Raw genomic sequence first — 15,046 nt, 5'->3', positions numbered from 1 at the left:
TCGTTTGTTTTGAACTAAGATGGCTACGTCCTAGTTTACCTTGAAAATTCCTGCGGGTGGGTTCCTCCATCTTGGCGTCTGCAAATTTTGGACCTCAGTGATCTGTGACCTCACGTTTGCTTGTCGATTAAGCTGACCCATTTCTTGTGATTTTCTCACCAACGAGGAAGGATGAGTGAAGAGTCCCCCATGTAACACGTCATTTCTCCTCTTCCATATGCTCTTTGTTATCAGCACAAAATCCTCTAGGTCGTCCTTTCCAGCCTCACCGTCATATAATCCATGATGTCCAAAAAACAGGTCCCCGTCATCTGGCTTTTTTGTAATTTTCTATCACTAGCACACCATACATCCTGGGCAGAAGGACATTCCCAAAGAATGTGGAGTATAGTCTCCTTCTCCTTGCAACATAACATATCATCTTCCACAATGCCTCTCCTTAGAAGTGCTTCTTTCGTTGGTAATATGTTGCTACAGGCACGCCACAAAAAAACTTTGGCTGTATTTGGAACCTTCAAATTCCATATTGTCTTACACATTGACTCTATTTGTGTTTTATTAGACCCCTCCCCTTTTGCCACATCAGTTCTCATCTTCTCCATATGATAAGCGCTCTTTACAGTGAAAATCCTAGTGGGGGAGGCATTCCATGTAAGTTTGTTTGCTTGATTGTAATGGCTAAGGGGAATATTGCAAATAACTTCAGCATCCTCCCTGTTAAAAAACTCTCGAATGAGAGCCTCCTTCCATCTGACCGAGTTTAAATCTATCAGCTCTTCCACTTTTACATCTAGCAATAGATGTCGGCAAGGAGATTGGATCATGAATGTAGGTAGTCGTGCGAGCCATTTGTCACCCTATATTGCAACAGACTTTCCATTTCCAATCCTCCACAAAAGGCCCTCCTTCAGAAAATCTCTCCCCGACATAATGCTACGCCTAGCATAGGAGGGACGACTCCCTACATTTGCACCCAACAGATCGCCATTCGGGTAGTACTTTACTCTAATAATTTTTTTCGCCAAGCTGTTCAGATTTTGCAATAATCTCCAATATTTTTTTGCAAAAAAGGCTTTATTGAAACAAAATAGGTCGCAAAAACCCATTCTCCCTTGTGCCTTTGCTCTCCCAAGCCTTTCCCAACTCATCCAATGTACTTTGTTTTCGTTCTCCTTATGTCCCTACCAGAATTTTTGCATCAACTTGTTCATCTCTTTGCATAATTCCTTTGGGAGAAGGAAAATGCTCATGCTATACGTGAGAATCGCTTGGACGATGACTTTTAATAGAACCTCTTTACCAGCAAGGAAAGAAATTTGGTCTTCTAATCGGTCAACCTTCTTCTCACTCTCTCCACCAAACTTTGAAATTCCCGAACTCGTGAACGTCCCACAAGTGCCGGGAGGCCTAGGTACGTGTCATAGCGTTGGGACTCTGGGACACCCACTAGGTTAATAATGCGACTACGAGTCTCCGGTGCAATGTTGCGGTTGAAAAAAACTGATGTTTTATCATTATTAAGTCTTGGCCCCGATGCTTGTTCATATTTGCCCAAGACCTCTGACAAAAAACACCATTCATGTTCGGTAGCCTTACAAAACAAAAGACTATCATCAGCAAAAAATAAATGGTTGATTCACATCCCCTTGAAAGAGGTTGGAACCCCTCTAAGTAATCCAGATGCCTCCGCCAATTGTAGTTGGTTACTTAAAACCTCAGCACATTAGAGAAAGAGATAAGGGGTTAAAGGATCCCCTTGCCTAATCCCCCTAGATGTTGTGAAATTACCCACAGGAGTTCCACTTAAAATAATGGTGTAGGACAGAGTTGTTACACACTTCATAATCAAGTTGACCCAATGATCATCAAAACTCATTTTCCGCATTATTGCTTCAAGGAAAACCCACTCAATACGGTCATAGGCTTTACTCATGTTGAGTTTTAAAGACATATACCCCACCCTCCCTTACATTCTAGAGTTCATGGTGTGTAGTGTTTCATAAGCAGCAAGGATATTGTCGAAAATCAACCGACCCGAAATGAAGGCTGATTGATTGCTAGAAATTACGTGTGAGAGAGCCACCTTCAGTCAATTTGCCAAGACTGTTGCAAGAATCTTGTAAATAACATTACATAAGCTAATGGGTCTAAAATCAGACACCCTATTAGCATTGGTCTTTTTAGGAATAAGAGCAATATACTTGTAATTTACAGCTTCAAAAGAACCTTGCATGAAAAAAATTTTAATAGCCAAAAATACCTCATTTCCCACCGGCGCCCAATGGTCTTGGTAGAAAGCAGCTGGGAAACCATCCGGTCCCGGAGATTTGTGTGGGTCCATTTGATGGATGGCCATGCAAACTTCCTCCTCCGTCACCATGCGCAGCAGGTCCCGATTCATTGCATTTGAAACTTTGCTAGGCATGCCCTCCAAATAATCCTCAAGTCCCGTTGGAGAAGATGAAGTTAAAATACCCTTAAAAAAATGAAGGAAATCCTCTTCAATCTCCTCTGGCATTTGACGCAAGATCCCTTGTTCATCCATAATGTTGCTAATTCGGTTGTCCAGTCTTTTCTAATTTGCACATGCGTGGAAAAATTTGGAATTTTTATCTCCCAATTTCAACCACGTCTCCTTAACCCGCTGCCTCCACTTAATTTCCTCCTGCTCCATTAAATCTTGGGCCTTTTGTTGATGGTCTCTTAACTCCTCATTGTCTGTCCATCTCTCTCCTGGAGCTCATGCAATTTTTTTGTGGTCTTAGCTAGAGCTTCTTCTAGTGGGTCCGCATTGTCTTTAGTCTATTGTAGGAGTGATCTCTTGCTAATATCTAGGTTTTGTAGAACCCCTTGTCATTCGAAATTGTGCCTCTTCTTCACGCTCTATACTTTAGTAATAATCTCTTTTTGCTCCTTATTATTCTTCCACTCCCTTTTGTACCTGAAACAGCCTCGACCCCTCCTCTCCTTGTGCTGGAAAACTAGCCAGATTGGTTTAAGGTCAGAACTGCACGATGACAATACCTCCACCCTGTGGTTTGGATACATGTCCTGCCATATTGGATTCCCCAATGCCCCATCCTACCTCTCTCTAATGTAGTCATTTTCACGCCTCTTGTTATTCCACGTATACTTCGGACCAAAATACACGAGGTCCTCCAAATTACTTCATTCTAAAGAGAGTTGGAAGTCCTTCATTTGACTCCGTGGCTTCCGGTGAACTCCAAAATTTTCAGAAATATCTAGGGTTTCATTGAAATTTCCCATGCACAACCATCCCTCTGGTTGGAAAGAGCGTAGGTAACATAAAAGATTCCAAGATTCTTTTCTTTTGCCCACATCGGGATGACTGTAGAATCCCATGAATTTTCAACTAGTTGTGTTTTTGGCGCACATCATGACCAAAATACCCATTCATATACTAGTTGTGTTTTTTTGAACATAAAGTTGTCTATTCTTAAAGAATGAAGTTTGGTGCACATGAAACACATGTATGCTATTTAATTTATTTATAGGGATATGTAAAGGAGGACTTGAATGGCTTGTAGTACATCCATAAGGCACTCACTTAGAGAATACTATACATTGTGTTGGTGAATTTTAATGTTAAAAGAATATATTTGATCATTAATTGAAATGATTTAGTTAATTATGAAATGATTTAGTTAATTGAATGAGGTGGGCTAATGAGGAGTTTGTATGTTAATAAAAATCTAACACCTACTTTGAAATGAAAGAGATTTTGATTTATAATTTATCGAATTATTGTTCATAAGTATATTATGTGGAAACAGTCTAATCCATGTAGGGGTGTAAAAGAAAACTGGAAAACAGGTAAATCGAGAAACCGATTGGGAAAAACCGGTAACCGCGGTGCCCAATTCCGGTTACCGGTTTTGGAGTTTTTAAATACCCGATTATAACCGGGTAACTGGGTGTGTGTATATATATATATTTTTAATTTTATATATATATATATATATATATATATATATATATATATATATATATTTTCGAATTTATTATATTTATTAATATTTTTGATTTTTTTTAATGGAGCACAAAATGGTTAAATTAAGCCCAAAAATTAGGCCTAATACCTAAAATAAACCAAAAATGCAATTTTTTTTTTTTAAAAAAAAAAACCAGTTACCCAGTTTGGATAACTGGGTACTAATCGGAACCGGTAAACCGGGTACTCCGGTTTCGGTTCCAATTTTCAAAAGTCAGAAATCGGGTACTCCGGTTTCGGTTCCCAGTTTTGGCTAATAACCGGGAACCGGGTTTTCATCCCTACCAGCAGGGTTAAACCCATGTGATTGTCCTTTATAAAATAATGAGAGTAAGTTAAGATACAAAAAATAAAAAAATAAAAAAACACTAATTATCTTTGCAAAATCGATGAATAAACAAGAGATTAGCAATGGTAGTAGGGAAATTAATTGTTTTTTGATAAATGTAAGGTAGATGTAGGGGTTTGAAGAGAGAGAGAACTAATGTTGGTAATCTGCAAACTTAAGGCATTACCTACAACAATAGTGTCAGACCTAGTTTATGGTTCAACAAGCTAAAGTTTTTCCAATTCTGGAGTGACGTGGTGATTTGCTACAATGTTAGCAAACCAAGGAGCCTCATCAAGTTGAGTAGAGGCTTGGGTAGCCATAACTGCTATTGTGTAGGGGGATGATGGCCTTGGTAGGTGTAGTCCATGCGATGAAAGCAATTGAAGTGACTAGTCTTGCCGCAAATTTGGCAAGGTGGGTTTTGTAAAATTTTAATGTACTCGCAAGTGCACGAATCGTTTTGTAATATAAAGATGCAAGTGGGAGGTTGAACCCATAGAGAATTGTGTTTTTGAAAACAAATTATGTCTAAACTAATTAAATCTTAACCTAGTTCCAAAAACATTTGATTTTTGGTTTTGAAAATAAAACATAAACTAAATAAGATAAAATTAATCAACTAAAAAAACACTAAGGTTTTGGAATCCACACCCACCAAATCATTTCATGTTTATCAATATCATCCGAAGCTCTCACAATAAAAATCTTATGTATGTTCTACTATGCTTCCAAGATCGATTAAATCATCCTGTGTATCTTTCAATTACACAAATCACAAAAGATATCCAGTTTAAACCAAATAATCTAATATATCCGTAAGACAAATCACAAAGGATATCTATTGTTTTTACGAAAGAAAATCCAAGCAATCAATTAAATGAAACTATCTTCAATCATCAAATGTATCCATAAATCACAAAAAATATCTAAGAATCATCCCACTAATTGAATTGAAGTAGAACAATTGCAACATGAAAACTTATAAAATCATAAAATATCGAATCACATAAAAATATAATTACTAATCATTGATGGGGTTTCATCCTCAACATTAGTTGAGAATTTAGTTACACATGACTATGAAAATAACTACTGAAAAGAAATTGCTAAACATAAAGGAAAAATTAAACCTAACACGAGTGCTGGGGTGCTTGACTGGCCTGGCTAAATGGGAGAGAAACTCCTAGTTCTTGGCCAAATAGCACCTCTTTTTCGTCCTTTGTCTCCAGTTTTTCTAGACCCTTTTTGCCTCCTTTTTGTTTTCCTCTGTCTTTATCTTTTTATATTGCTTTCTAGGGTTATTTTTTTCCTCAAAACGGCCTTGGGCAAAAGCCATATAGAACATATTTGACGCGTTCGTCCGGATGCGAGTTTTCACCGTCTAGACGGGTGCCTTTTGCCCAAGTGTGCTCGAGCGGCTTGGATCTGTGCTCGAGCTCACGTCCATCCGGACGGGCATTTCGGCCATCTGGATGGGCATTTCTTGGTGTGTTGGGCTCGAGTATGCTCAAGCGGCTTGAATTTACGCTCGAGCGCAAGTCCGTCGGGACGGGAACTTTGGTTGTCCGGACGGGTGTTGCTTCCTTGGTGGCTTTCTTCCAAAAACTAGTATTTCTCACATTAAATCCACTCATTTCCCTTAGCAACCTTCAAAATAATGAAATTACAAAACTAAAACAAAATGTTAGATTATAACACAGGTAAAGGATTAACATATGCAAATTTAGGACTCAAATATGCAATATTTGACACTTATTTGTGGGCAAGACTGTGCAGCCTCAGAAGCTGCTGCAGGAATTGGAGAACCACGGGACCATTATTGAGCAGGTGTAGCGGGAGGTGTAGGACCATGAGGTTGTAAGGAATAGTCATCCAAAGATGTTTGGGAAACAGAAAAGGGACTTTAGAGGTGGTAAGTATGAAACTGAGTGTAAAAAAAGAGATCCTCAGGATCAGAAATGTTATGAGTGCTCTAAAGAATATAAAAGGGATAGTGATTTTCAAAACTCCTTTTTAACAATCTGATGAATAATTTTTTTGAATTGAGAAATCAAAACATAAAGATTTGGGGTAATTACCTTTTCTTCTCATCAACTACAACGCATTGTTAATTGGCCCCATGAACTGACAACCTTACTGCCCGACCCTATCAAACAACCATTTTGTCTCAAAACCCCCCTTCCGCTAGTCAAAAGAGTTAACTCAGACGGTCAACTCGCCACGTGCCATCTTGAATTTTTCTATCCCACTTTTGCCCTCCCTCCCTCTCTCAAACTTTCTCTCTTGTCTAACTTGAATTGGTAGATCTTCAGTGCAAATCTAGGGGAATTTGTCCGAAAGAGCTTTAGAAATCCTAGGTTTGATTGCGATCTAAGATCGGAACTTGTGGATGTTAATGGATTTGATTTTGGTTTTGTTTTCAAATTTTTTTCTTAATAATTTGTTTGGTTGCTGCAGATCTGTATTGCAGTGTTATTTAATTGATTTTTCTTAGAAATTGAACGAAGTTTGCTTCTTTTTCTGTTTCCCTTCAGATGGACTTACGATTTTACTATTGGTTTTTCTGTTACCTTTTGCAATAGAAGCCTGGGTTGGATTTTGTTGTAGAATTGAGATTGAAGGAATCAAATCAAGATGATGTGGGTTTCCTCTTTTGTGAATTACAACATGATCTGCGTTCGCTTGGTGGTGTTCTTTCGTGTCATTCTGTAATTCCGTTTTTTTTTCATTTCGATGAGACTTCATCTTTTCTCTCTCTGGATTTTGGCAATTAGAGTTTTGTATCTTTTGAATCAATTTATTTGATTTGATATAACTTATGAGTAAATAGGTTTAGTTTTATACGATTCTATTTGGTGCTGAAATAAGCTGTAGAAATAATCGAAAGATTAAGTTTGACGTCTTTTAACGGTCTATAGTGAGGGCAAAAGTGGGATAAAAAAAATTCAAGATGGCATGTGAGGCGCAAGTGACGAGTTGACCGTCTGAGTTAATGCTTTTGACTGGCGGAAGAGGGGTCTTGAGGACATAATAGTTGTTTGATAGGGTCGGGCAGTAAGATTGTCAGTTCATGGGGGCAAATTGACAAATGGGTTGTAGTTGATGGGGAAAAAGATAATTACCCCTAAAAATTTTGAAGGATGTTAGGAATCTTGAGCTTGAAAAGAACAAATTGCTTAAAACGTTGAGTGATTCACGTGTTGTTTGCAATGCTCGAATATCAATTGAAAATATAAAATAGACTCCAATAAAGTCTAGAATGGGGGTTGAATAGGTGTTTACCAATAATGCGCGTAATTTGAAAATTAACAAACATGTAGACATTCACCAAATATAATTGAAGCAGTAAATCAATCAGAGACATATATTTGGCGACAAAAAGGAAACCTTTTAGAGAACTCTCTAAAAGTAATTCCTCTCAGGGAATACCAAACCCAAAAAATCATTATAATAAAATTCAGATGTCTGAAAACCCTTTGCAAATCCTAGACTTTATAAGATCAGCAAACTTGCCACTTGTCTGCTAGCTCAACAATCTTTTTGAAGCGATTCTCTTTTACTGGAACCTCCAATAGGCTTCTTATCGTAGATGAGGAAACCTGCTTCTGAAACATAGCAACACTTTGAGAGAAAATAGCTCTGAAGTTCTGAATGCTGATAATTCTCTTTTAGCACTATATAGTATTTGCCCCCTTAGTTGCTTAGAAAAATCGTGCTCTGTTGAGCCATATATATAGGCAACTGAGAATTAAGCTTCCTTGCTGAAGTTGAAAACCTTAATATGTAAAATCCGAAGCGGCGTTTGGACGGTTAAGGCCCCGCTCGAATGTAACTAGGATTTTATAGAAATCCAAGCTAAAATTGGAAAACCCTAAAACGGCAACCATGTGCTATCGTTTGGACATCCTTGACTTCTATTCGGATGCAGCTAGGTGAAAATATATTCTAAAATGTTTCGTTCAAAGCAACAATGAAGGACATAGAGAATGGAGCTCTCGGGTTTTACTATGGCATGTCTTCGTTCGGATGCTCTAGTGAACATGCCAATGAACAAAGTTCTTAGGTTTTAGTACTGAGAAATGCCGTTCAAACCACATTTGGATGTTCTTGCAATCGAAGCTTATGTTATATCAAACAAGTATAACTTCTATAGGGTCTTGGTACAAACCATGGCCTTTGTGCCCTCCAATAAGAAGGCTACACATTAGCGTGGAACACTATAACAAAAATATGGTGTTCCACCTAATCTTTTTTCTAGAATACCTAAAACAAAACACCTTCTAGAATAACCTTTTCATATTTTTCTCCAAAACCACCTCAGCCACCAACCTGCCCTCGGAGACGCCGCCGGCCGGTACAGAGAAAACCGGAGATGATGGATACGACCCCTACAGAAAACGCTGGGTAAGAACCAAGCTCCTCCTTCCTCTCTCCGGTGCCCCTCTCTCTCACTGGCGGCAACAGAGAAGTTTGATTTTATAAGAGTGAATAAGTTATTATTGTTGTCTGGGAGTTTGATTTTATAAGAGTGAATAACTGGGAGGAGAGATTCTCCTCACAATTCTGTCTCAAACCCCTTGTGGCAAACTGTATGTAATTTTTCAGCAAGAATCTACATTTCAGTTCATGAACTAGTGTATTTCAGCAACAAAATTTTCTATGATCTTTGCTTTTGTTTTATGAATATTTTGAGCTCTGTGTAATGTGAAAAAGTTATTCTAGAAGGTGTTTTGTTTTAGGTATTCTAGAAAAAAGATTAGGTGGAACACCATATTTTTGTTATAGTGTTCCACGCTGATGTGTCGCATTCTTATTGGAGGGCACAAAGGCATTGGTTTGTGCCAAAACCCTGTAGAAGCTATACACATATCAAACACTTTTTCAAAGCAAAAATAAAAAGTACATCAAAACATATTAGGAAACATACCATGATTTGTTACGAAATGTTATGAGAATTGAGTTTTATGCGGAACAATTATTAATATTAGAATATATTAAAATATATGATACGGTAGGATATTTTATTGTGTTTATTTTTATTTGATATTGTCTTTATTTTATTCCATGTAAGAGTCTTGATGACTCAGCCCTAATGTATATTCCAATAAGAACTTATGACTCAACCCTAAAAACTATTGTAATAGTTTGCCTATTTAAGGGCCATTATGTTATGAATAAAGTAATCAAAATTTTATATTTGAAAAGGTTTTAAGTTTCCTTCAACGAATCTAAACCTAACAATCTATCTAGTTACGTGTATGTAACATGATTTTTCTAATAAAGGATTATTAAAAAAAAAAAAAAAATATCTTCTTCTCTCCAGAATCTCTCGTTAGGCGCAGCACAATAAAGATTGAGATTGCGACAGTGCAAATAATAAGAAACTGAAGGCTAAAGAAAGACTTTGTGCAGTGGCTGCTTAACTTTTTCTTCCTCCTTTTGTGTCTTCTCGCCGAATACTGTGTTGGCTAAATCTTTCAATATGGGCTGCTTTAAAAATTCTAATAGAAAAAATAAAATACACGAGCGGCTGCCCAAAAGAAAAAAATTTTTAAGTGGGCTAGTGGGGCTCTTGTAGATCCTCCCAAGATGCGGGTCTTTAATTTGCTACCTACACATGATTTTTTTCATCCTAAATTAGCCTCTTATTTCTTATTATTATTATTATTATATATTTTTTCTTCTGTTTTTTTGCTCTCAATCTTTTCAAATATTTACTTTGCACTTTTGTCTGGCTATATATATATATATATATATATATATATGGAATCCTTCAAGAAGCTTCTTAAATGGTCTTTTTTGAAAAAGAAATATCATTCCTATATTGAATAAGAGACGTGGAATAATTTTTCTCTCGGTTCTTCTCTTATTCTTTTAATTTTTAAAATTATCATTGAATGTGTGGGAATATATATACGGATGTTTTTTGCTATTTTTTTTGCCTACAAAACCTCTATTGTTTAGTTTTAAGAAAACTTATCATACTTATATTTTTGTTACAAGTTATATAATAAATTAATCATAATTGGCTATTAGCTATTTCATTGCACTCAAGTGTGGATTTTTTAATTTTTATGATTATTAGTTTTATTCCTAATATTATAATAGTAATTAAATTATTAAATTAACTATTTTTGATTAATTTACTTGTGATTTAATATGGTATCAGAACAAATACTTTCAGTTCGAACTCTGTTTCGGTCATTTTTCGTCGCATTTCAATTAAATATTATGTGTTGGATCTTATTTATTAAGAAGGAATCTCAACTTACACTTGAAGAAAAATGTTAGAAAGACAATGAATTCGTGCATTTTAAGGGTTGGAATTGTTACCATTTACCAATATAAAAACCTAAGGGGCCTATTGCAATGAAAATGATAATTATTTTTAATATTGTTAAACCGGATGGCTAGCAACGGAGTTCCTCTTTCAAAATAAATGAGAGGTCGTCAGAAAGCCCGGCACTCTGACGCCTAAGTCAGTCAAGGGTCTCTCTGAAGGAGGAAAACTAAACCAAAAAAGGTTAAGTATAATTTCGTCCATTTACGTGGTAAGTAGACCTTCCCTCTTTTTATAGATCCAACACTCTCACCAATGCTCTTTGAACTTTTTTAGCAGAAGAGCCTTGGAAGACTGTCGGTACGTAGTATGATCCTCCAAATACAATATAAAAAATCAATTTTCTCTTCTTTTTTTTTTTTATTTTTTTTTTTTAAGGTACAAAATCAATTTTCTCAACCACCAATCAGCTTCCCCAATATAAAATCAGCTACTACACTCATTGGTGACAATATGCTCAAAACCAACAACTCAATATGAATTGACGCAAGAGGTCCCTAGCGATCCTTCGTGGTCCTAATTAAAGAAAGGAACCCCGTTGTTCCTATCAAGTGAACAATTTTAGAGGAAAAAAATATATATATATACTACAATTGTGCCAATTAAATATTACTGTTTGCTTAGAGAATAGATTCACCACTGATATTAACTTTTGTTCATTTTAGTCAAAGAAACCTTGGATTATGTATTAATCATTGGGAGGCTTATATAAACAACTTCAGCCCCTAGAGGTTCTATTTCAAGATAGTCAGAAGATCAAGCTCATGACATTGCCAATGGGTGTAAAGAAGCCATATTTGGCTGTGATTCTCATACAAACTATATATGCCGGCATGATCTTGCTCTCCAAGGCCGTACTCAGCCGCGGTGCTATGAACAGCTATGTTTTCATGTTCTATAGACAACTTGTTGGAACTGTTTTCTTAGTTCCTCTTGCCCTGATTTTCGAACGGTAATGGCATAATATTTTTTGTAATTCTCTGTTTTTCTGATATGAGAATAACCCATTTGATGAAATTCTTTCCATTTGGATTCCAGAAAGAATGCAGAGCGGCTTTCGTTTGTGATTTTATGCAAGATTTTTATGCTTGCTTTTCTGGGGTAAGCATGATTTTGGCTTTCTTTTGCTCCCCTGAAAGAAATACATCATCACATTGTGAATAATGTTTGAGAAGTTGATAAAAGAAGGGTTGAATTCATTTTCTGCATTTTCAGGATCACTTTGGCACTGAATGTTTTTTGTCTCGGCCTTGTTTATACATCTGCAACCTTGGGTGCTGCAACAACAAACTGCCTACCTGTCACAACATTTTTCTTTGCAGTTTTGCTCAGGTATTTTCCGGCAGCCTTTTCTTATCCCCACATAGAATTTTTCTTGCTTTTTCTTCTCACTTCTGTCAATTTCCATGTATTGCATTGCAGGATGGAGAAGGTGACCATAAAGACAACCCCTGGGATTGCAAAGGTTGTAGGTTTAGCAGTGTGCATGGCTGGTGTTGCAACCCTTGCATTTTACGGGGGCCCCCAGTTGAATACCTCCATCCATTATCCCTTCCTTGGTAATAATCATGACATGCAGCAAGATCACCAAGCTCATGCTTCTTTTGGCAAAACATGGATACTGGGTTGTTTCCTCTTGTTCCTTTCCATTGTTTCTTGGGGCCTATGGCTTGTACTTCAGGTTGGTAACCGAAATTGTTCCCGACTAGTTAAATCACCACTTATTTTAAAATCTTTCCGACTTTCCAGTACTTCATTATTTGTACCTGATTCACTATTAATAGTGATCAAGGGCACATGAATTGTTTGTATCTGCTTGGAAATACAAGTGATTGATGATTTTGATGAAAACAGGCTCAGGTTCTGAAAAGCTACCCTTCAAAGCTCATCTTCACCAGCCTTCAGTGTCTGTTCAGTGCAAGTCAGTCATTTGTTGTTGCCATTGCTTTGGAAAGAGATCCTCATCAGTGGAAGCTGGGATGGAATATTAGACTTTTCACAGTTGTCTACTGTGTAAGTAGACGAACAACCCCTCTAAATGTTCTCCTTAAAAATTTGGATAGTGTGGCATATTCCCAGATCAATTATAGGTAAAATGAGTACTAAAAGATTAACAGAAACCCAAATTTTCTTTTCTTGCATGATTAATATTCCCTCTTAAATTAAGTCAATGCAAATGATTAGTCTTTGGAACCCCCATAATCTTTCTTTTCTCTCTTTCTTTCACCTTTGAATGTGATTAATATTATAAAAGAAAGGATATTGTGTTTGACATTGTAAAGAGGCAATAAAGGGAACTTCATTCTTCAACAGGGAACCTTGGTTACCGGTGTTTCATACTACTTACAAGCATGGGTGATCGAGAAGAAGGGACCAATTTTCCAAGCAATGTCAACACCATTGAATCTGATCTTTACAATCATTGGCTCTGTCTTTCTCTTAGGCGAGGTCATTCGCTTAGGAAGGTATTATTCCTCTACCTATACGAGCCTGTTTGGGATTACATAATTTTTAACGCTTTTAGTACGTAAAAAAAATGGATTTCTTCAATAAAAAACTTGAAAAACACTTTTCACTTTTTTGCGTTTTGGAAGAAGTTTGAAAATAAGAATTTTTTTCTACATACGTAAATTCTATTTTTCAACGCAATCCTAAACATGATTGTACTACTCGTTGCGGCAGATTTTGAAAGTGAAAAATTATGTGTGAGCTAGTCACGGTCATTTTGTTATGCAATCAGGGGGCATACTAATTGTTTTACTGTGTTTTGTAGTTTGTTAGGTGGGATCTTGTTGGCTGTTAGCCTTTACAGCGTTTTGTGGGGAAAAAGCAAGGAACAGAGCGATGATAACGGGGGTACTGCTTTACAAGTTCAAGCAGAAAAAGAATGTGCCGAGTTGAAAGAGACAGAAGTGACCAGCAGTGAGCCATCACTTTTTGTATAACATGCAAGGTTTTCTCTGTTTTTGAATGCAACATAGCTCCAAGACATCATGGCTCATGGGAGTGCCCGATATGTAGTGAGAGCAGATGATTTTTGAAGAGACATTTTCTGTGAAATCTCTGCAACTTTGAGATCAGCCACTACCCTTTTATGTCTCAATGTCACAGTGCATTTCTTTTTCCCTTTCCTTTTATATATATATATATATATATATATATATATATATATATATATATAGCACAAGATCATGTTAAGTATTTTGTTAAGTGGAATGTACGGAAGTGTTGAAAGAGGCAGAGGTGAGCAGTAGTGAACCATCATGTAGCTTTTAAAATTATTATTGAATCTAAATCCAAAAATGGTCTATTACAAATCTAATGGTGATTTTAAAGTCACATTAGTTTTTAAAAGATACAAAAAAGATATAAAGAAGACTTCTAGCATTACCCTATTTGAAAGAGTTTTCTCTCTACAACTATGAGGTTGAAAAAGATGGCACAACTCGTGTAAAAGACAACTGAAAACAAGGCTGAAATTATCTCACAAAAGACTGGTTGTATAAATGTGTAGCGTTACTCATAAAGAAATGAGAAATCATTCTTTACATTTTGACGTCAATCTTGCGTACATCTCTGTTAAGTTAGTATGATCCATCAATCCTTACTTAGAAAAGAAAAAAAAAAAAAAAAAAATCAATGATATATAAAGCATGTCAACTCAGCAAAATTGTATGCGAGATGAACTCCACAATGCTAAAAAACATGTCTCAAAAGAAATTAACTTAGCGGTGACTAAAAACATGGACCCATTTGACAACTAGAATTCCTAAATTAAAGGATTTAACGACAAACCATTCCAGGTTTGGAGCAAGTGTTAGAACAACTTATTCACTCGGTAAAAAAGTCAAACAACTAGTGCTCAATAGAAAATAGGATCACTCACACATGATTTATTTTCTTTCTCCTAACCGATTTGCAACAGGAGACTTGTGGTAGCCACTCTATGTGCTATATAAACGACATATATGTTTCAGTCTTTTGAACCTGAGAGAGCCGCCGCACTCAAGTTTTCTTCTGTTTGGTCCTTGGTGAGCCGTGCAATTAGGGAGCTACAGCCTCGTTTCTTTTGTTTTCTTCTTCTCGAGAGTGACAGCTGAGTGTACACAAATTTTTGGGTTTTGAATGATATTCACTTTGTTACAACTAACTTTATATATATATATATATTCACATTAGGAATGTACAAGCAAGCCGTTGTTAACCACTCAATAACTGCATAATGATTACTCAATGGATAATGTCCCACTTAAACTTTCAATTAAGATAATGTTCGCCCTTCCAAACTATTAAAAGGTTGTTAATGTCTCTTCCAATGCTAAAGAAAAGACAAAAATAACCATTTTTTTTTTCTTTTCAATAA

At 36.4% G+C, this 15,046-nt stretch overlaps 1 protein-coding gene across 1 annotated transcript; it reads left to right on the top strand.

Moving 5' to 3' along the window:
* Positions 1-11,459: 11,459 nt before the first annotated feature.
* On the top strand, positions 11,460-13,628 carry LOC132166728 (WAT1-related protein At5g64700-like). Its single transcript, XM_059577599.2, has 7 exons — positions 11,460-11,635; positions 11,722-11,784; positions 11,899-12,015; positions 12,106-12,364; positions 12,538-12,696; positions 12,997-13,148; positions 13,457-13,628. The coding sequence occupies exons 1-7, from the start codon at positions 11,460-11,462 to the stop codon at positions 13,626-13,628; spliced, it is 1,098 nt and encodes a 365-aa protein (XP_059433582.2).
* The last annotated feature ends 1,418 nt before the right edge of the window (positions 13,629-15,046 follow it).

Source organism: Corylus avellana, chromosome 11 (assembly GCF_965113065.1).
Source record: "Corylus avellana chromosome 11, dhCorAvel1.hap1.2, whole genome shotgun sequence".
In the NCBI taxonomy this organism is placed as follows: Eukaryota; Viridiplantae; Streptophyta; class Magnoliopsida; order Fagales; family Betulaceae; genus Corylus; species Corylus avellana.
The sequence above is the reverse complement of the archived record's forward strand: the minus strand, read 5'-3'. Positions and strand labels throughout refer to the sequence as shown.